Raw genomic sequence first — 21,382 nt, forward strand, 5'->3', positions numbered from 1 at the left:
ATCTAACCTAATTTTTCCCGTGCTCTGAGCAGGTGAGAAAAGCAAGACTTCCTACCTGAAGTGCTGTGAGGTGCATGAGGCCTGGACTTCAAAGACGTGGGAAGAAAGAAAGACAGAGTTCACTCAACTCATCGTGGTTTTTAAAATTGAATTTCAAGGTGAGTCTTACAGACTCTGCTGTCTCTTAGACGAGGTGTTCCAAAGAGAGATGGTGTCTAGACTTTCCAAATTATTCCTCCAGATGTGGGAGCCAAAGCACCAGATGTGTCCCACGATGGAGGAAAAAAATGGTCATTTCACTGTTTCCCTGCATAATTAATCCTTGGTGAACTTCAGCACAAAAAGGAAGCTTACAAAAAGTGGAAACTTGGACAAATGACCAGGGAGGAGTTTAAAGGTCTAGCTCGAGAATGCCGGGGGGTTATCAGGAAGGCGAAAGCGCAATTGGAATTGCGACTGTCTAAGGATGTGAAGGAGAACAAGAAAGGTTTCTACAGGCATGTCAGCAAGAAGAAGGTGATCAGAGAGGGTGTGCGGCCCCTACTGGATGAAGGAGGTAACCTAGTGACAGATGATGTGGGGAAAGCTGAAGTACTCAATGCTTTCTTTGCCTCTGTATTCACGGACAAGGTCGGCTCCCGGACTAATGCGCTAAGTGACGCAAGATGGGATGAAGCTGGACAGCCCTTGGTGGGTAAAGAACAGGTTAGGAACTATTTAGAAAAGCTAAACGTACATAAATCCATGGGTCCGGACTTAGTGCATCCGAGGGTACTGAGGGAGTTGGCAAATGTCATTGAGGAGCCTTTGGCCATTATCTTTGAAAAGTTGTGGAGATCGGGAGAAATCCTGGATAATTGGAAAAAGGCAAACGTAGCGCCCATCTTCAGAAAAGGGAAGAAGGATGATCCAGGGAACTATAGACCACTCAGTGTTATCTCAGTCCCTGGAAAAATCATGAAAGGGATGCTTAAAGAATCCATTTTGAGGCATTTGGAAGAGAGGAAAGTGATTAGGAATAGTCAGCATGGATTCACAAAGGGCAAGTTGTGCTTGACCAATCTGATTAGCTTCTATGATGAGGTAACTGGCTCGGTGGACATGGGGAAGTCAGTGGATGTGATATATCTTGACTTTAGCAAGGCTTTTCATACGGTCTCCCACAATATTGTTGCCAGCAAGTTAAGGGAATGTGGATTGGATAAATGGATGGTAAGATGGCTAGAAGGCCAGGCCCAGAGGGTAGTGATCAACGGCTCGATGTCAGGATAGCGGTCTGAGAGGGGATATGATAGAGGTCTATAAAATCATGAGTGGTGTGAAGAGGGCCGATAAAGAAAAGTTATTTATTAGTTTCCTAAATAGAAGAACTAGAGGACACCAAATGAAATTAATGGGTAGCAGGTTTAAAACTAATAAAAGAAAGTTCTTCTTCACACAGCGTGTAGTCAACCTGTGGAACTCCTTGCCAGAGGAGGCTGTGAAGGCTAGGACTATAACAGAGTTTAAAGAAAAGCTAGATAATTTCATGGAGGTTAGGTCCATAAAAGGCGATTAGCCGGGAGATAAAATGGTGTCCTTGGCCTCTGTTTGTCAGAGGCTGGAGAGAGATGGCAGGAGACAAATCGCTTGATCATTGTCTTTGGTCCACCCTCTCTGGGGCACCTGGTGTTGGCCACTGTTGGCAGACAGGATACTGGGCTAGATGAACCTTTGGTCTGACCCAGTACAGCCGTTCTTATGTTCTTATGTTCATTTTGTATCTTCTCAGAATATGTTTTTAATATGCACGTATTCTTCATTTATTTATTTTGATTCCTGTTAGGAAAAAGGAGTCTGAGCCCCTTTGCAATCATCTAGCAATGTGGGGGCCATTCATCTTAGCTCTTTGGCCAGCCTAGGGTGCAATAGTGAAACCCATACTAGTGACCGAGCCAAGTCCATTGGCATGGGTTCAAACGCATCGGGGCTCAGAGGCTGTCTGGCTACTGATGACTAGTAATGCACTTTGTATGACAAGAAACCTGACTCGGTTTTTTATCAGAGTCTGTGGTCTTTGGGGGAACCCATGGACTGTGTCTAGACTGGCAAGTTTTTCCGCAAAAGCAGCCTGCTGTCTACACCGGCCACTTGAATTTCCACAAGAACACTGACTTCCTACTGTCTGAAATCAGTGCTCCTCCCACGGGTGTGCCTGATGTACCACGTACAGACACATTCAGCAACCACGGCTCTGACCTCCACAGGCTGTTGCATCCTGGTGCCCAGGGGACTTTGGGGTCTGGCAACATCAGACTTTCCCCCCTGTTCCGTCCAGGTACTGATTGCGCCTGTGGTCACTGCCGAGGCGTCATCCTCTTCCTGGAGCTTCACATGCAAGTCTCAGCTGGGAAAGACTGCGAGGGAATTGTGAGGAAGCTAATAGAAATCCAGAGAGGCAAGTGGATCGGCGGGACTAGATTTACTGCCTGTTCCTTGTCTAACCATGTAAGCCGGGAGTCTCAAAACCTACCGGCTGTGGTGCCGTAGGTAATGTCCAATATCATGAATTGCTGAATGAATAAATTGCTGAATGAATGAATGAATTGCTCCATGCTGATAATATCTGTGTGTGTGCCAGTAGTTCCACAAATTCCCGTGGCTGGTCCAGTACACACAGGCTCAGGTTTTCAAAAGGGCCCGAGGAAATTAGACCCTAAAACCTATGGCTTTCTGCCACACCTACCTTAGCCCTTTTGAACATCCCTGTGCCCCGAAACGGATCCAATGAGCCTTCTCTGACTTATCTCCCATCTAAGCTCATTTTGTCCTTTATTTATGCAGAAGAAGGTATCAGAATTTCTTACCCGAGGTGCGATGATAAAGATTTGTTCCAGTATTGGACAATCGTGGCAGAAGGATGTGGGGAGATCATTGAATTCATCTGGGAATGTGAACTGGCAGTTGCAGGCAAGTCTTCTAGAAACATTGGTCATGTAGACGGGCTTCCAGATGTTCAAATTCCTGCTTCACATGTGGAAGCAAAGAACCAGATGTGCCTAATAGGGAGAAAATTGATTATTTCACTATATCCCTGCGTAATTCAGCATTTTAGACATTTCACTTCTTTCTTCCACTGGTTTCCCCTTCAGATTAAGCGGTAAAAATAAAAAGTTAAAATCACCACGATCTGGTTAAAGGGTAGGAAACAAAGATTCATAGAATCACAGAACACGAGCACTGGAAGGGCTCTTGAGAGATCATCAAGTCCAGTCCCCTGCCCTCGCAGCAGGACCAAGCACCGTCTAGATCAGGGGTAGCCAACGCACTTAACAAAGAGAGCAGGAACAACTGTGGAAAAACTGCAAAGAGCCGCATCAGAATTGTTGAGGAAAAAAAAGAAGGCTGACCCAGGGATGGATTGCACCCTCAGCAAGTTTGCGGATGACACTAAGCTGGGGGGAGAGGCAGATACGCTGGAGGGCAGGGAGAGGGTCCAGAGTGACTTAGACAAATTGGAGGATTGGGCCACTAGAAATCTGATGAGGTTCAACAAGGACAAGTGCAGAGTCCTGCCCTTGGGACGGAAGAATCCCAAGCATTGGTACAGGCTGGGGACCAACCAGTTAAGTAGCAGTTCTGCAGAAAAGGCCCTGGGGGTTACAGCGGATGAGAAGCTGGTGACGAGTCACCAGGGCTCCCTTGTAGCCAAGAAGGCTAATGGCATATTAGGTTGCATTAAGAGGAGTATTGCCAGCAGATCCAGAGATGTCATTATTCCCCTTTATTCGGAACTGATGAGGCCACATCTGGAGTATTGTGTCCAGTTCTGGGCCCCCCACTACAGAAAGGACGTGGACGCATTGGAGAGGGTCCAGCGGAGGGCGACCAAAATGATTAGGGGGCTGGAGCACATGACCTATGAGGAGAGGCTGAGGGAGTTGGGTCTATTTAGTCTGCAGAAGAGAAGAGCGGGGAGAGGGATTTGAGAGCAGCCTTCAACTATCTGAAGGGAGGTTCCAAAGAGGCTGGCGAGAGGCTGTTCTCAGTGGTGACAGATGGCAGAACAAGGAGCAATGGTCTCAAGTTGTGGTGGGAGAGGTCCAGGTTGAATATTAGGAAAAACTATTTCACTAGGAGGGTGGTGAAGCACTGGAATGGGTTCCCTAGGGGAGTAGTGGAGTCTCCATCCCTAGAGGTGTTTATGTCTCGGCTTGACAAAGCCCTGGCCGGGTTGGTTTAGTTGGGATTGGTCCTGCCTAGAGCAGGGGGCTGAACTTGACGACCTTCTGAGGTCTCTTCCAGCTCTGTGGTTCTATGATTCTATGACCCTTTAAGAAGCAAGCTTAGGCTTTTTGTTCAATGGCCACCATCTTGGGCACCATCTTGAATCACTGCCCCAGTGAACACGGCGTGGGGGGGAGGCAGAGGCCGTGGGGGGTCCCAGGAGGGGCTTCTCAAGCTGCATTTTTGGGGGAGAAGAGCTGCATGTGGCTCATAAGCCGCAGGTTGGCCACCCCTGGTCTAGATCATGCCTGACAGATGTTTATTTAGCCTGCTCTTAAATATCTCCAATTATGGAAATTCCACGATCACCCTAGGCAAGGAGTTCCACAGGTTGTCTGTGTGCTGCATGAAGAAAAGCTTCTTTTGCTTCTTTTAAACCCGCTACCTATTATTTTCAGTTTGTGATCTCTAGTTCTTAAGTTACGGAAACAAGTAAATAACTTTTCCTTACTCATTTTCTCCATACATGTCCTGATTTTACAGACCTCTATTATCTCCTAGGAAAAACCATTTCCCTAGGCGGGTGGGGAAGCACTTGGCTGGGTTCCCTAGGGAGGGGGTGGAATCTCCATCCCTAGAGGTGTTTCAGACCCGGCTTGACCAAGCCCTGCATGGGATGGTTGAGTTGGGTTGGTCCTGCCTTGGACAGGGGCTGGACTCAATGGCTCCCAAGGCCTCTGCCAGCCCTGGGATTCTAGGATTCTCTTTTCTAACCTGAAAAGTCCCATCACCGTTTGTTCTGACCCACCTCACTTGGGCTGCAGCTGGGCAGAGGTGATTGTGTTTCTTGGGGAAGGGAATTTAACTGTCCAGTTTCTGTGGGAAAAGACCCTCTCTCCACGAGTTCCCCTTTACCCCAAGCAGTTTTCGGCCCTGTCTGGTCACTGCTCACCCACTCCTGAATGCTGCTCTTTCCTCAACTCCGCTCACCCTCCTGTAGCCATGGGAACGCAAAGAAACGCCTCTTGTTGAGCCGGGAGGAGGACTCCATAGTGCTGAGTTCATAGCAGTTACTCAGCTAGGGGCACTAAGCTACCTGGGGGCCTTTGGATCAATAAAACCCGTCTCTGCCCACCCATTGACTACTGTCCATGGGGGGAAAGGCCGAACCTGTCCACAGATTCCTCCCAGCTTTTTGTTTGAATTGACGTTCTCCTTCGGGTCCCCTTCCTCTTGCTCTTGCCTTCCCAGGATTCATATGGAGCGTGGCGAAACTCTTGTGGAAAATCGCATGCTGCCTTTGCTTCTGGACGTGGGGCACCACCCACAACTTCCTCTACGGAAGCGGTGAGCAACCTCCTTTGGACTGGCCCTTTCCACGCGGGGCCCTTCCCCCGTGGCACCATCACTATGGGGAGCAGAGAGTGGGGTGCGGAGGGAGACCTCTAGGGAAGGCCTGGAGGAGGGGCAGCATTCTTATAGCCCCAAAAGCTCTGTGAAGATAACATCATGAAACATCTCACAAATTCTGTCTCTTGTAATCTACCTATCGCCCCATTTCTGTGGCCATATGATCCAAGGGCCTGTTGACAGCTATGAACAGCCCGCAAGGCCGACCAATGTTTTTATTTCCGTGTAACTGAAGGTGAACTGAGATGCCAAACTACAAAACGATCGTGTCTAGGTCACAGAGCAAGGTTGGTGAGGGCTACAGCAGGGATCACAGATGTCTGAATATTCTTGTGCTCAAGAGGGAGAAGAGAAGGGTGGTAAAAAGAGAATTTCTGCTTTGGGGTCCAACAAACTTCTCTGAATATTTGGTTTTCTTTGTTTTGCATTCTCCTGAGAGCTGGGAAGCTGGGGTGGAAATGTTATTTGCCTGGTTTTATTAGAATGAAATTTCAAAGCATTCCCCATCCTCTTTAAGGCTGGTCCATGATTGTCAAAAAGTGTTTTATTTTCAGCGGGAAAAGATTGTTTGTGAAAATCAACGTTTTCACACACACAAAAAACCCCAAACCAAACCAAAACTCTGTCATGATTTTCCAGCAAAGTCTTGCAATGAAATTGCGCTCACGAGAAACAGCAAATGAATGGTGCAATTGAAACAACTTTGAAATCTCAACTCATTTTTTTGGCGGTGGAGCAGATATTTTTCTTTTTTGACCAGCTCCCGTTGCCTTTCTGAGTGTTTCTGAGATGTAAATAAAAGGGACTCCATGTGGAAACTGAAAGGAACATGGGGCGGGGGTTATGTGGACAGGCGATTGGCAGCTGGGAGCCAGGGTCAACGCTGAGCGTTAATACGAGTCGGAATTTGCCCTGGGTCGGATCTTCCAAATAAGGCAGCCGGGTTCTGCGAGGATGGAAACTGACCAACCCCTGGTTGGAATCCCTATTTATGGACAATGCCCACAAGCCGCTGAGCCAGTTTGGAGGCTAATTTCTTGATTTTAGAGCTGAGGGTTTTCAAGGAACTTCCAGGCATGGTTCTGGTGCCTACAGATATCAATAGACACGTAGGGTTAATGGGAGTTAGACACCTGGGCCCAGATTGTTAAAGGTATTTAGGCGCTGCATCCAAGCAGGTATGGCGCCTAATTTCCATTCATTTCACTTGGAATGAGGGCCTGTCAGTGACCACTATGGGGCAGCCCTGTCTACATAGGGTTGCCAGGTGTCCGGTTTTCACCCAGACCGTTTGGTAATTGCACCTTCCATCTGGTAAAAAAACCCGGAAAATACGAAACATGTAGAATCTTGGGTGTTTTCTGTTTTCCTCAGACAGAAGGCCGGTGGGGACATTTTTGCCCTGTTGCATCTGGTGAGGGTGGGGGGAGTGAGGAGCGTGGGAATTTAAAAGTGCAGCGACTTTTTTTTTTTTTTTTTTGCTCAACAGAATTTTTTTCTGCCACGGGTTTTTTTTGAGGGGGAGATTGTTTGGTATTTTTTGTTAAGCCATCTGGCAACCCTAATACCTAGTGGTTGGAGCAGGAGTCATGCCTAGTCTGAGCTGGTATGAAAAGCCCGGGGCCGGTGTTGAGGGTTGAAAGCAGCGTCAGAGGCCAGGCATCAGAGCCGGATGACCGCCAGGATGACCGCCAGGCTGCGGCTCTTAGGCTGTATCGACACGGAGAATGTTTGGCGACAAAGATGCTGTCCACAGGCAAAAGTGAAAACTGGTCAAACTGGTTTTTCTGCCTCCCATTGTCTGCATTTCCTGGCCACGTGGCTAGCTTCTCTGGGGAGAGAGAGAGCAAAGCAGTGTGGGTAAGAATCCCACAGGGCAGTGTGATGGGAAGGCCGAACTGATCCGTGCACTTCTTGAGATTCCCTGGTGGCTCTAGGAGCGCTTGGTGCTGAGGAATGTCCAAGGAACACGGCCACCTCTCCAGCCCGCCTGCGGCTGCAGCAGCTGCCCCGTCGCTGGGTTTCTAGCTGGGCAGAACAGAAGCATCCCAATGATTTGCTCTTTGTTTGTTCCCCAAAGAGAGCCACTCACTCTGCTGTCAGACACTTTCCAGAGCTTTGAAGGGGGAGGGGCGCTGGCCTGCAGGGCAGCGGAGATCACAGAACGCCAAGCAGAGCCATCACAGCAAATACTGTGGGATACTGGTGGAAGCCAGTTCTTTTGACAAAACAAACAGCAGAGTCCACACTGGCTGTTTGTCAGCAATAAAGGGAGAGACACAAAAGTCTTTCACGGCGTGGAAGTTTTTTGTTGCAAAACTGGGTGTTTTTCCCAACAAAAGTCGCATGGCCATGTAAATGCTCTCACTGTTTTCTCAACAAAAGGCAGTTTTTGGTGACAAACATGCCAGCGTAGACAAGGCCTTAGACTATTAAGCTAGCCCAGAAGCAGGCTAGTTGCTGGTCCTTATTCCTGACAGGGCCTTAGGAAATTCCACGAGGAATTTAATCCTCACCTGAAAACAAGACCTGGATGCATTTTATGCAGATGATGCCCAAAACACTGGCTTGGCCAACGAAGAATTAATCTCCTTGATCGATGCCGGCATTGCAATCAATTCCGCCTACCCCCTGGTGCTGCGTCCAGCAAGGAACGTGAAACTGATCCTCTCCTTCGACTTCAGCTCGGGGGATCCCTTCGAGGTAACGTCTGTAATTTATGTGATGTCGCCCAAAGCCTGAACTGAGATAGAGCAGGGCACAAATCATAGAACTGGCAGGGACCTCGAGAGGTCATCGAGTCCAGTCCCCTTCCCTCGTGGCAGGACCAAGCACCATCTAGACCATCCCTGACAGGTGTCTGTCCAACCTGCTCTCAAATTTCTCCAGGGATGGAGATTCCGAAACCTTCCCTGGCAACTTATTCCAGTGTTTTACCACCTGGACAGGTAGGAAGTTTTTCCTCATGTCCAACCTTGGTTCCTTGGAATGCTTGTGTCTCTCAGGTTAGGTGCACCTCTAACGCTCTAGCCTGGCCACATTAGTGGGATCATACGATGCGAGTGGAAATGCTGACAGTTTATTTTACAATCTCTTTTCCCTCCTCCCCAGACCATCAGGAGAGCGTCCGAGTATTGCCAGGCAAATCGGATCCCATTTCCCCCGGTAGATCCCCAGGTGATTAAGGACCAAGACAAGCCCTCCAGTTGCTACATCTTCAGTGGAACGGATACTCCCACCGTCATGCACTTCCCACTCTTCAACACAGAAAACTGCCCCGGTAAGTGAGTCGTTCTGCTGCAACTCTGCGGGCTCCACAGGTCTCAGAGCAGGGGAGGGTTACCAGGACTGCCCGTTGCACTGAGGGTGATGGTTCTCGAATGGCGGCTCCTGTCGGAGGCCAGTACTGTGCTACCTTGGCATTTCTTTGCTAGTGGAAGGTGCGGGACTGGGCTGGCTGGTCCCCCCCTGAGGAGACTCCTCATGGTGGGATGGGGCAGGGCTGGCCACCCCCTCCCGTAAGCAGCCCATCACGGGGGCAGGACTACTGTTTGAACGAGCTGTTGGCCAGTGTGCCCCCCCTTTCTGGCACTGTGGCCGAAAGCTGGGGGAGGGATTTGGGGGCAGGAGGCCACTTACCCAGGCTGGTGGTCTGCAGCATGGAGAGCACTGACCCCAGCTGGCCACTCAGTGCCTGGTGCGGCTGCTGCCCTGTGGTCACTCTGCAGTGTAGCTCTCCCCTGCGCTCGCTGCCCCCTGTGGTCAAAACCTGTCACTGCTCTCAGGCCCCTCCCTTTCTGTGTTAGGGAAAACAACCCCATTCCAGGCACTTCCCATTGTCCTGGCACAACCAAACCCTGCCCTTGCTATAAGTTAGGGTGAGAGGAAGCTGCCTAACAAATTTGGGGGTCCTAACTCTTAAAATTTAGGAGGAATTCCTGAACACGCAGACTCACAGACAGCTGGATGGACTTACAGACAGACAGACAGACAAATATACAAACTCTCTAAAATACATAGTGAGATGATGATAACGTCACTAGTTCTCCAGTCACATCTTTGTTTGTTTGTTTTTTGTGGAGGGGGGAAATTAAGAAAACCTTTTTAACGTCCCGGGTAGTTTTGCTGTGGAATGCCTTCCAGGGGATGTAGGGGAATCCCCAAGAGATGGTTTAGGAACAGGTTGGAGAACCACCCTTCAGGGTTGGGCTAGATTCAGTTGGTCCTGCCTCAGCGCAGGATGCTGGAAGAGATGTCTCCCAAGCTCCTTTTCAGCCCCACATTTCTGTGATTCTATGAAAACGTCAGGAGTTGCTCCCCCGCCTCTTTAGGTGCAGGGTTCTGTGCTGTTGGGTGCTGGAGAAGTGTATAAACAAAACCGCTGTTCTCCTCTCTTCTGCACTTCCCCACCTCTTTTAGGAGCAAACGAGATACAGCAGTGCAGAGACAAGTTTGCCACCATACGTCCATGCTACGCAAAGGAAGATATCGAAGAACTCCTCACCAAAGCGAAGAAGAACGTGTCCAATAACCTGGATAAGATTCTGAAGGAAATCAAGCAGATTATGTCCTCGCCCACCCCCAAATAATTTAAAAACCATTCTCTTTTTATTCAAGAAAGACAGAAAACTTGGGGATGGACGGACGGGCAGGCGGGCAGGTTTTGCCCAGGAAAACTCATGATACTATATATCTACATACATGAATTTGTTGGTCTCTAAGGTGCCACAGGACTACTCATTATTTTATAGATAAATTCTTATGCACAAATTACAAACGTAGATAGAATTTGTAAGATACTTACTCACACATGTTGGTACATCAATGTTCACGCGCCAGCCTCCTTGGTTGACAACATCGTGATACTCCCGAGATCATTCAGATACGAAGGGCTTTTTCTTCAAATCTACCCTCACCCCACACCTCAAAAAAGAGTTCAGCTCCTTCACGCTTGCTATCTGGTTACCCTACATCTCTTTCGCGCAAACATTGTCACTGTGCAAAATGTTAACATTGCAGCTGTGTGGAAGTATGTGTGTCTGCAAGAGCTCTCTGTGGTGTCTCCCAGTTTTGGGAAGGAAAGGAAATAAGAAAGGAGTTTTGTGGTGAGCAGTGAGGCATCTAACAATCTCATTTACACCCTAGATAGATGTGGAGTAACTTCACTGCAGCTGATGATGTTCCTCCATCCCTAGAGGTGTTCAAGTCCTGTCTTGACCAAGCCCTGGCTGGGATGATTGAGTTGGGTTGGTCCTGCCTTGGGCAGGGGGCTGGACTTAATGACCCCTGAGGTCTCTTCCAGCTCCATGATTCTATGATTCACAGGGAGGTTAGACTCTGGACTGCTATTTACAATCCTGAGGTTTTTTTATTGCTTGTTAATTTCCAAGTTATTTTTTGTGCCATGTGTAACAATAGCCCTTGGCAACCCTCTTCCGCGAGATGAATACTCAATAAATAAACTGGAATGCCCCGTCACTTTTCACTCCATGAGCCTTGTCGCTAGCAATAGACCAGCATTGCTCCACCACCTTCGGAGGGTTGCCCAGTAAGCGAGAGCACAAAGGACTGCACTCCGTTTCAGATCCCCTTGCTCACACGGACTTTCTGTTTTACATGACAAGGCCTTTCAGTGGCGCTGCCAGCTGCAGTGCACAGAACATTGTGAACTCTTCAGGTACAGTGGTAGGAGGGTCACCCCCTAGGGGTATGTCTACACTACCCCGCTAGTTCGAACTAGCGGGGTAATGTATGCATACCGCACTTGCTAATGAAGCCCGGGATTTGAATTTCCCGGGCTTCATTAGCATAAGCGGGGAGCCGCCATTTTTAAATCCCCGCTGCTTCGAACCCCGTGTAGCGCGGCTACACGGGGCTTGAACTAGGTAGTTCGGACTAGGGTCCTATTCCGAACTACCGTTACTCCTCGTGAAACGAGGTGTACCGGTAGTTCGGAATAGGCACCCTAGTCCGAACTACCTAGTTCGAGCCCCGTGTAGCCGCGCTACACGGGGTTCGAAGCAGCGGGGATTTAAAAATGGCGGCTCCCCGCTTATGCTAATGAAGCCTGGGAAATTCAAATCCCGGGCTTCATTAGCAAGTGCGGTATGCATACATTACCCTCCTAGTTCGAACTAGGAGGGTAGTGTAGACATACCCTAGGAGAGCAGGAGGAAATGAAGAGGGGACACACAGCCAGGAGGTGGACAAGGGTGAGGATTCACCTGCCTCCTCTCCAGAGTGAAGGAGAGCCTGTACTGGAGAAAAGGAGGAACAGGAAAGAGTCGCTGAAGGTCTCACCCCATCAAAGCCGGGGGAAGTACAGCGGGAATGAGTGTGCTCCACAACGGGACGTGAAGGTGATGGAGAGTCACCTCTAATCCCTGGCCTTGGCTGGCTACCCTGACACCAGCACTTGGAGGCTGCAGCCGCATGTCCACCTCCTACGGCAGCGCTAGGCCTCCATGCTACCTCTCTGCCCCGGTAAAGCAACACCCGGGGGACCGCCAACACACGGGGCCTCTCGGCAACTCTGTGCCAAGAGCAGCCCAACCCGCTCTCCACTGTCCCACACCCCGAAGGTCGCAGCCGTCTGCTCCCAACCCATCCCTCTCCCCTACGTAGGAGGCCACCTTGGGTTGTCTGGAAGGACGACCTCTTTGCCATGTGTTACCACGGTGGATGAGGTTACCTGGCAACGTTGACTATAGGTTCTCTTTGGGAACCAATCCCACGGGGCTACCAAACACATAGAGGTGACTGTGACACGGCACCCGGGGAACCGAGATGGGAGGTGGGTAATCTGTGTATTAGGCAGGAATTCATATTGGGACATTAAACAGAAGATAACAAAGACGAAGAAGACAACGACACCACTCTCTCTCTTTAAGTGTCATTCTCTTCTCCCATAGCCAGTTTTCAAGCTGTGCATCACTGTTGGCTGCAGCCCAGCTATTCCTGATTTCTTCTGGAGTAAGTCGGAGCAGAATTGTTTCCTAATTAACTCCTCAAGATGTGGAAATCTCCATTGCATTTCTCGTGTTACCTCTGGTACTGTAATTCGTTAGTAAGTGTGGAAATTTTCTAATCTTGGGGAAGTGGAGAAAAGAGAGAAGACCAGGGCCGTTTGGGAACTTAGAGGTGTTACAAAGACCCAAAATAGCTAACAACTTACAAACTGGCCAGGAACAGGCTGCGAATCCTGGTGATTGTGAAACCAGGGGCCATGCTCACGAGAAGGAGCTTTCACTATCGATGGACGTTCTGGTGCTTGGGGTGCAGGCTGGGGCTTGTGGGTGCTGGCTCCATTGTCTGTTTCTTTATGTTGGTTTCTGTGCGGATCGTGCTACGCTGGGACATGTGTGCAGATAATTGTGTGTGGTGCACAAGGGTTGTGTGTTCTGCTTGGAGACTGGAAAGGGCTGGGAAGGATTCTGAGGGCTGACAGAGGAGCAGCACGAGAGGTAGTTATGATTTGTGTGGGGGTTGTCTTACACTGACTGATATAAGTTGATTTGGGGGGGCTGTACTATTGGAATTTGTGTGTGAGAATTGTTTTATTGTGAGGTGGTTGTGTTGATTTGTCACCATTCTGGATGTTCCCTTTTTTCACGCCCCCAGCGAATGTCATTCCTCGGCTCATTGGGTTTGATGTCCTTCATTTTTTGCCCTTCACTCTGTGCCTCAGCCTTTCGGGTGTGGTCCTGATGTGCTGAGCTGTTCGTCTGTCCCCTTCCTCCGCTCTGCCTGGGGTCCCACCTTGCGCGGGATTCCTTCGGGGTTTGGAAGCTGCAGAATGACACATGGAGTCACCACCCTGGGATCGTATTAGAGTAAATTTCACCTAGCCACTCCTGGGCACCGTTTGGAACTTCGACCGAGCCTGCCCCGGTTTTCCCACGGAAAGTTTCTCTCTGTGGCTATTCGGCAAATACACCCCTTGAAATTTCTGTCAGCATGTCACAATCCTGACCTGCTGCACTCTGTATGAGGTCATAATTCTCAGCTGGGCTAATGATCTTCTTGACGGGTTAATGTCTGTTAATTCCATTAGGTGAGCCCTAGTTCTTGTGTTATGGGAAAGAGGAAATAACACTTCCTTCACTTTCTTCACACTGGTCGTGGTTTTATAGACTTCTACCATATCCCCCACTTAATCGTCTCTTTTCCAAGCTGAGAAGTCCAAGTCTTTCTAACCTCTCCTCACAAGGTAGCCGTCCTGCTCCCCTAATCATTTCTGTTGCTCTTTTCTGAACCTTTTCCAATGCCAAGAGATCTTTTTGGAGAAGGAGCTGTCATACCTGAACACAGTGTCCAAGATGTGGGTGTAACGTGGATGTGGAGAGAAGCAATATGATATTGTCTGTCTGATTCTCTATCTCTTTCTTAATGACTCACAGCAGTCTATTTGCATGTTTGACAGCTGCAGCACATTGAGTGGCTGTTTCCAGAGAAGTGTCCATGGTGACTCGAAGATTCTCTCTTGCGTGGTAATAGCTATCTCCGTCTCCATTATTGTCCAAGTAGAGTTGGGATTATGTTTTTCAACGTGTATAACTCTGCATTTTCCAACACTGAATTTCATCCGCCATTGTGTTGCTCTTTCTATCCTCTGCATTCTCCTTTGAACTTCAGTACCTTGAATAATTTTCTATTGTCCACATATTTTTCTACTTTGCTGTTAATCCCTTTCTCTTGATCATGCATGAGTGTGCTGAAAAGCCCTCATCCCAGTATTGAGTCCTGGGAGATACCGCTATTTACCTCTTTCTATTCCAAAACCCGGCCATTTATTCCTTCCCTTTGTGTCCAGTTACCAATTGTCACTTCCTTCCGGATGCTCCGTCCATGGGGCGCTGTGCATCCCACCGCTGCCACCAGCATCACTGAAGTCACCGGGTCCTGCACCCCCCTCCGCAGTGAGAGGAGACTCAGCCAGCTGGTAGAAGAGGAGGATTATTATTTAACTGGGACACAACGCAGAGCAGACTTTTCAGTCCAGAAACTCAGAAGCCGTGAGTACAATCCATCTTGGGAAAGGAGGGCCCAAAGCCAGTACCTTGTGTCACTCTTTGCACCCAACGCCCTCACCCTCCCCAGATGAACTCCCGTGCCCTGCATCCATGTGTACTCGGTAGGGCTCCCTCAGCGTCACTCCCGAATGTCCCATCACCATATCGTTACTGGTGCAGTGTCCCAGGAACGTGTGGCACACACGGGGGGTTCGTGTAGGACAGAACTCACATGCACCATTAGCACCGGTCCCAGCCCCGTGTCCGAGCCGTCGGTGAGCACCATGAAGGGTTTGTCAAAGTCTGGCTTCACCAGCACCAGAGCTCTGGTCAGGGCTTCCTTCAGTGCACAGAGAGCCCCTGGCCCGGCTCGGTCCAGCCCACCTCGCCAGGTTCCCCTTTCTCACACAGCTCTGTGATGGGGGCGGTGATGCAGCTAATGTGGGACCCAAGCTTCCAGCAAGGCCCCACCATCCCAATACAAGACTGGACCTGCTTCTTAGTCTGGGGAACCGCCCAGTCTGTCATCCCCTCCGCCTTGGCTGGCTCGGGTTTTAAGCAGCCGCTCCCCACCTTATGGCCCATGTAAGACCCCTCCGCCATCCCCACCTTGCACTTCTCAGCCTTTATAGCCAGGCCAGCTCCCTGCAGCCGGCCCAGCACTTGCTAGTCCTGGGACACTTGGTCCTGCTAGGTCCACCAAAAGACAGGAATATATTCAATGTACGCGAGGGCGAAACTCTCCATCCACCCCTCAGCGCTGGTCCACCAGGAGCTAGAATTTGCTTGAAGTCAAAAGGCAGGATCAGGAACTCATAGAGTCCCACAGGGGTGATGAACGCCGATTTCGGCCTGGCATGAGAGCCCAGTGGCAGCTCTCAATAGCCCTTAGTGGGGTATCTCTGCCTCTCAGCTCCGACATGGCCTCCTCATGCTGCCGCTGTCTCTCCCGGCCCTCGCGTTCACTCTCACATTCCTGCCACTCCATCTCATGGTCCTGCATCCTTAGTTCTCATTTGATTTCCAGCCACCGCAGCTTCACCGAGGGGAAACCCAGCTTTTATGAACCTCTGCTGGCCAAGTGCAGCCTGAGGCAACCCACAGAGAGAAGTTGAACCAGCAATGCTGACTGTTTGAAATGGAAGCTGGATTCTACAGGGAAGAATTTGTTTTTCTTTCCCATAGATGAAATCCACGGCAAAAAAAGTCCAGGGGAATCAAACGACCTTCACGGAGTTCATCCTCCTGGGGTTTGGGGATCTCCTTCAGCTGCAGCCCTTTCTCTTCTTCTTCTTCCTCATGATCTACATGGCGACCCTGGCTGGGAACCTCCTCCTCATCGTGCTGGTTGTGGCTGACCAGCACCTCCACACCCCCATGTATTTCTTTCTCGGGAATCTCTCCTGCCTGGAGACCTGCTACAGCTCCACCCTCCTGCCCCGGCTGCTGGCCAGTCTCCTGACCGGGGAGAAAACCATCTCAATGACTGGGTGCATCACTCAGTTGTATTTCTTTAGCTCTCTGGGAAGCCTAGAATGCTGTCTCCTCTCCGTGATGTCCTATGACCGGTACCTCGCCATTTGCAAACCGCTGCACTACACGGCGCTAATGAATGGCCGGTTGTGCCTCCAGCTGGTGGTCGGGTCATGGCTCGGTGCCTTTGTGTCTGTGGCCTTCTTAATATCTCTGTCACAATTAACATTCTGTGGGCCAAATGAAATTGACCATTTCTTTTGTGATTTCAGTCCAGTTCTCACACTATCCTGCAGTGACACCCACTGGTTGAAGGTTGTGGCCATCGTACATTCCTCCGTGTTCACATTCCCTCCTTTCCTCTTGACCCTAGCATCCTACATGTGTATCATCGCCACTATCCTGCGCATCCCGTCCACCAGCGGGAGGCAAAAGGCCTTTTCCACCTGTTCCTCCCACCTCATCGTGGTAACCCTTTTCTACGGGTCCCTGGTCATTGTCTATCTCCTCCCGGACTCTGATGTGCTGAGGGATTTACACAAAGTGTGCTCCGTTTTCTATGGGGTCCTGACCCCCCTGATCAACCCGCTGATCTACAGCCTCAGAAACAAGGAAGTAAAGGAAGCCTTGAGAAAAGCTCTCCTTCGATTTTTCATCTTTTAAATAAACGCAGGGATTGTAAGCAACACGCAGAACCTACAGTTGGCGTCAGGACGTTGTAATTCTGCGAATCATCTATCTATACAGTTTAGAAATATGTATCAGTCTCTGTCTGTCCATGTGTGGGTCCGTTGTCTTTTCCAGAACTCGTGAATGGTAGAACTAAAACCATCACATTTGGTATGAAGTTTCTTCTTCCCCTCAATTAAACCAGTGTCAGGGTTTGGTTGTGCCAGGATAACAGGTTATGCCTGGAATGGGATTAGTCTCCGTCTCACAGAAAGGGAGGGGTTTGATTGAAGGGGTGTTATACTGCAGAATTCCTACAGGGGACAGCGAGAGCTGGGAACAACTATATCCTGGGTTGCCTGCACTCTGTATATCTCAGAGCAGATATCCAGCAAGAAGACAGGATGTCACATGCATCAGCTGCATTGCTCAGATCGTTACCTGAAGTCATTTTTTAAAGAATAAATGAACAATGTCCATGCTATTTCCGTGCCTTTATTTTTTTTAAAAAAGGAAAGAAAACACGAAGGAAAATGGAGGCTGGAGCAAGGGGGTTGAAGGGTAACGAGAGGCAGGGGGTGGGTGGCTTAGCATAGAGGGTTAGGAGGTGTAGGGGGTTCAAGGTAGTGAATGGGGTTTAAGGGCAGGGGGAAGGACGTGTGTGGGGCTCATAGGGAAGGAGTTGGGAGGTGCATTCCTCATGCCAGGGGGCTGAGAGGTGGGGGGGCCACTTGTGATGGTGAGGGTGGGGCTGCCCTGGTGATGGCTTCTCCCACTGGGGTCTAGGGCTGTGCTCCCCAGCCCGTATCTCACCCCAGAGAGGACTGTATGCTTGTCCAGTTGAGGTTGGGGCTCAAAAGGCTGGCCCCAGCCTGCAACTGCTGCCCCATGGCCTGCAGCTTGTCAGGGGGTGGGGCTCTACAGGTGATCTGGGGAGACATGTTGCTTCTGGAGCTTGCCCCCAGCCTCCAGTGCCCCCCCCCCCCCCCCCGTGACCTGCAGGCTGTGGAGGTGAGGCCAACCTGCAAGAAGTCAGAGGTGCAGGATCCAGGTGCTGCTCTCAGCCTCCTTAACTCTCCCCCCATCCCATCTGTCCTGCAGGTTGTTGGGAGGGGGGAGGCTTTGGGGCTGACCATCAATGGCCCCTGCATGGCCTGAAGGCTGTCTGGGGTGTTGAGATGTTCGGGGATGCCTCATCCTTTAGTGGCCATGGCCTACAGGCTCTATGGCAAGGGTCCAGGATCCAGGGGCTGCCCCATCTCCAGCTGCCCCCCACAACTTCTGGCTCCAGGGAGGAGTCCATCTGGGGAGGGGCCAGGCTCTGGGGTTTCCCCCTTCCCGCTGCCCCCAGCAGCCTGCAAGTTCTCTCCAATCACAGAACCATAGATGATCAGGACCAGAAGAGACCTTGTGAGTCACTGAATCCATCCCAATGCCCAAAGCGGGACCAACCCCAACTCAATCATCCCAGCCATGGATTTGTCAATCCGAGACTTCAATGCCTCTAGGGATGGAGATTCCACCTCCTCCCTAGGGAACCCATTCCAGTGCTTCCCCACCCGCCTAGGGAAAGAGTTTTTCCTAACGTCCAACCTAGACCTGCCCCACTGCAACTTGAGCCCATTGCTCCTTGTTCTGCCACCTGCCACCACTGGGAACAGCCTCTCTCCAGCCTCTCTGAAACCCCCCTTCAGGGAGCTGAAGGCTGCTCTCAGACTAAAAAATCCCAAATCCCTCAGCCTCTCATCACAGGTCAAATGCTCCAGCCATTGAATCATTTGCATCACCCTCCACTGGCCCCTCTCCAATGAATCCACATCCTTTCTATAGTGGGGGACCCAGAACTGGACACAACACTCCAGATGTGGCCTCACCAGAGCCAAATAAAGGGGAATAATCACTTCTCTGGATCTGCTGGCAATGCTCCTCCTAATGCAGTCTAATAGAGCAATCCGCCACTCCCATACAGGTCCAGATGTTCTACCTTTAGGTTCATGGAGAGGCCTGATTTGTTCTGACGTGTTACTCTGAAGTTAATTCCATAGCGACATTGAGGGAGCATACGGGGTGTAAAGAGGGAGGGAGAAGGCCTATCCATGCCCACGTGTCTAGCGTGCTAATTGTTGTAACGATTGCAGATGACACCAACTGGAAAGGGTGTTCTGCCTCCGGAAGGCAAGATGAGGAACCCACGAGTGAATGAGTCTCCAGCCCATTTCGATCTGGGTCCATTTCCGTTAGCTTCTTCCAGACAGGATGCAACACACATGCTCTCTGTAGGCGCTGCCCTGAGAGCAACTCCATCTCTTTTGCCCCACCGGGATACGTGTAGGGAAACCTCAGACACACTTCGGCCCCAGAAAATATTTCAGAAATCCCCACTTGGCCACTGGCATCTTCTCATAGGGATTCGATGAGAGCTGGGAGGTGGATTGGTCTGCTCTGGCACTGTGAGGAGGCAGCCAGATTTGGGTGCCACAGATTGAGAAGTGGACAACTTTGGCAGCAGGGTGTGGGAAGGATCAAGGAGTGGCAGAAATGTTTTCCTAAGGACTTGTCCTGCAGCAGATTGTGACTGGAAGGAGACAAGGGGGAGCAGAGAGAAGAAATTGCAAAGGAGGGATGTAGATTAGAGAGACCTGGACTCATTGGAGGATTGGACCAAAGGAAATCTGAGGAGGATAAACAGAATCCAGCCCTAGGGACAGAAGAATCCCAAGCATTGCTACAGGCTGGGGACCGACTGGCTAAACTGTGGTTCATAGAAAAGGCCCTGGGGATTGCAGTGGATGAGAAGCTGGAGATGAATCAACAGGGCGCCCTTGTAGCCAAGAAGGCTAACGGCACATTGGGGTGGAGTAGAAGGAGCATCGCCAGCAGATCCACAGAAGTGATTAATCCCCTTGAGTTGTCGACTTGGCCATGTTATCAAGATGGCTGAGGTTGCCTGGCAACGTTGACTGTAGGTTCTCTTTGGGAACCATCCCCATGTGGTCACCAAAGCATATAGAGGAGATTGCAACACGGCGCCCGGAGAATGAAGCCAGGAGGGTGATAATCTGTGTGTGTGCAGGTGCACTGGGCAGGAATTTACATTGGGACATTGCACAGAAGAAGAAGAAGAAAGTGAAGACAAAGGAGGAGACGAAGAAGGAGACGAAAAAGACGACACCTCCTGCCTTTTGTTGCTATTCTCCTCTCTCTTGTCCCGACTTTCAAGCCGTGCATCTCTGTTGGCTTCAGTGCAGCTATTCCCGATTCATACGGTGGTAAGTCAGAGCACAACTGTTTCCTAATTAACTCCTTAAAATGCATCTGTGTTTGATTTTTTATGTTAACTCAATGCAATTTTCAGTGTTATATTATTTGCATTGTGGTGACTTTCCCAACAATTTTCAATGTGCCTATTTAGTTAAATTATTTGTATCGCGGAGATATTCCCTACAAAATGAAACTAGTGGGACAATTGAAAGAAAGTAAGTAAGTCGGTCGGTCGGTTGGTCGGTCAGTCTGGATGGGAGGGCAAGACAGGGAGGAAAGGGAGCAGGAGAGGGGAAAAGCGACGCACATTCCAGGTTCCATCCATGAATGATTCATGGAGTGAATTGCTCAAAACTGGGGAGAGTTCCTTCCTCTTCTGCGAGTTAGCTGCCTTATCCACTGACTCACTCCAGTCCCTGCAGGAAATTCTGAGCCCTTCTCTGGGAGTTGAAATCCCGTGGTGTCTCACAAGGGTCGCTTGTGCAAATGGGTGTGTGTACCTCTGTGTGAGTGTGTCACTTGGTTGTAGAGCGAATTCCTACATGCTGGGTGCTAGCTTCATTTCTCGGTTTAAGGGGTTCGGATTATGGGCACGGGATGAGCCACGTTGTAACAGTTCTTAGATGAAAAACTTCCTTCCATACATCCTTGGGTTGCTAAATCAAGTTGTCAAATGCAACCTCGAGCTCTGCTTTGTGGCATTATCAGGAGAGTCCCAAGGAAGTGAGGTTCAAATAACAAGCCGACACAGCTGGGCTTTGAGCAGCAAATCGCTCCTGCTCGGCAGCAGGGTGATTAATAACTTTAGGAGGTGACTTTTCAGGTGGCTTTGGAGATCAGTAGATCCTCTAGTAGGTTGGTTCGGTTTAAGAGTATTAGAAGGGCCACTTGGTTAGAGCAAGGGTCCATCTAGCCCAGAGAATGAGATTGTCTTCCGGGACCTGATCTATCCAAGGGAAAATTTTAGTTAGGGAAAAAAAGGCCCTGGGGATTGCAGTGGGTTAGAAGCTGGAGACAGGGCATCCTTGGAGCCAAGAAGGCTAACGGCATATTGGGCTGCATCAGGAGCAGCATTGCCGGCAGAAGTAGGGAAGTGATTATTCCCCGGAGGCCACATCTGGAGTATTGTGGCCAGTTCTGGGCCCCCCATTACAGTAAGGTTGTGGACGCATTGAAGAGGGTCAAGCAGAGGGCAACCAAAATGATTTGGCGGCTGGAGCACGTGATCTACAAGGAGAGGCTGAGGGATTGGGGCTTGTTCAGTCTGCAGAAGCGAAGAGTGAGGGGGGATTTAAGAGCAGCCTGCAACTACCTGAAGGGGGGTTCCCAAGAGGCTGGAGAGAGGCTGTTCT

General features: G+C 50.1%; 2 protein-coding genes and 1 long non-coding RNA gene across 3 annotated transcripts in view; all 3 read left to right on the forward strand.

Annotated features, from left to right (window-relative positions):
* Positions 1-11,118, forward strand: part of LOC102444169 (cytosolic phospholipase A2 gamma-like) — an 89,400-nt gene extending 78,282 nt beyond the window's left edge. Inside the window, exons 16-17 of the mRNA XM_075911983.1 lie at positions 8,728-8,896; positions 10,036-11,118. Of these exons, the coding sequence (XP_075768098.1) occupies positions 8,728-8,896; positions 10,036-10,205 (339 nt within the window). The 3' untranslated portion in view covers positions 10,206-11,118. The remainder of the gene's footprint in view (positions 1-8,727; positions 8,897-10,035) is intronic.
* On the forward strand, positions 144-2,943 carry LOC142821172 (uncharacterized). The gene is made up of 3 exons (XR_012898104.1): positions 144-158; positions 2,318-2,529; positions 2,824-2,943. It is a non-coding gene; the product is annotated as an uncharacterized LOC142821172 (long non-coding RNA).
* A 4,300-nt stretch (positions 11,119-15,418) lies between the features above and the next one.
* LOC102444643 (olfactory receptor 6N1-like) lies at positions 15,419-17,215 on the forward strand. The gene has a single exon (XM_006112291.2). It carries the CDS (start codon positions 15,813-15,815, stop codon positions 16,761-16,763), a length of 951 nt encoding a protein of 316 aa, XP_006112353.2. The 5' UTR covers positions 15,419-15,812; the 3' UTR covers positions 16,764-17,215.
* Positions 17,216-21,382: the final 4,167 nt, after the last annotated feature.

This window comes from Pelodiscus sinensis, chromosome 30 (assembly GCF_049634645.1).
Source record: "Pelodiscus sinensis isolate JC-2024 chromosome 30, ASM4963464v1, whole genome shotgun sequence".
Lineage (NCBI taxonomy): Eukaryota > Metazoa > Chordata > Testudines > Trionychidae > Pelodiscus > Pelodiscus sinensis.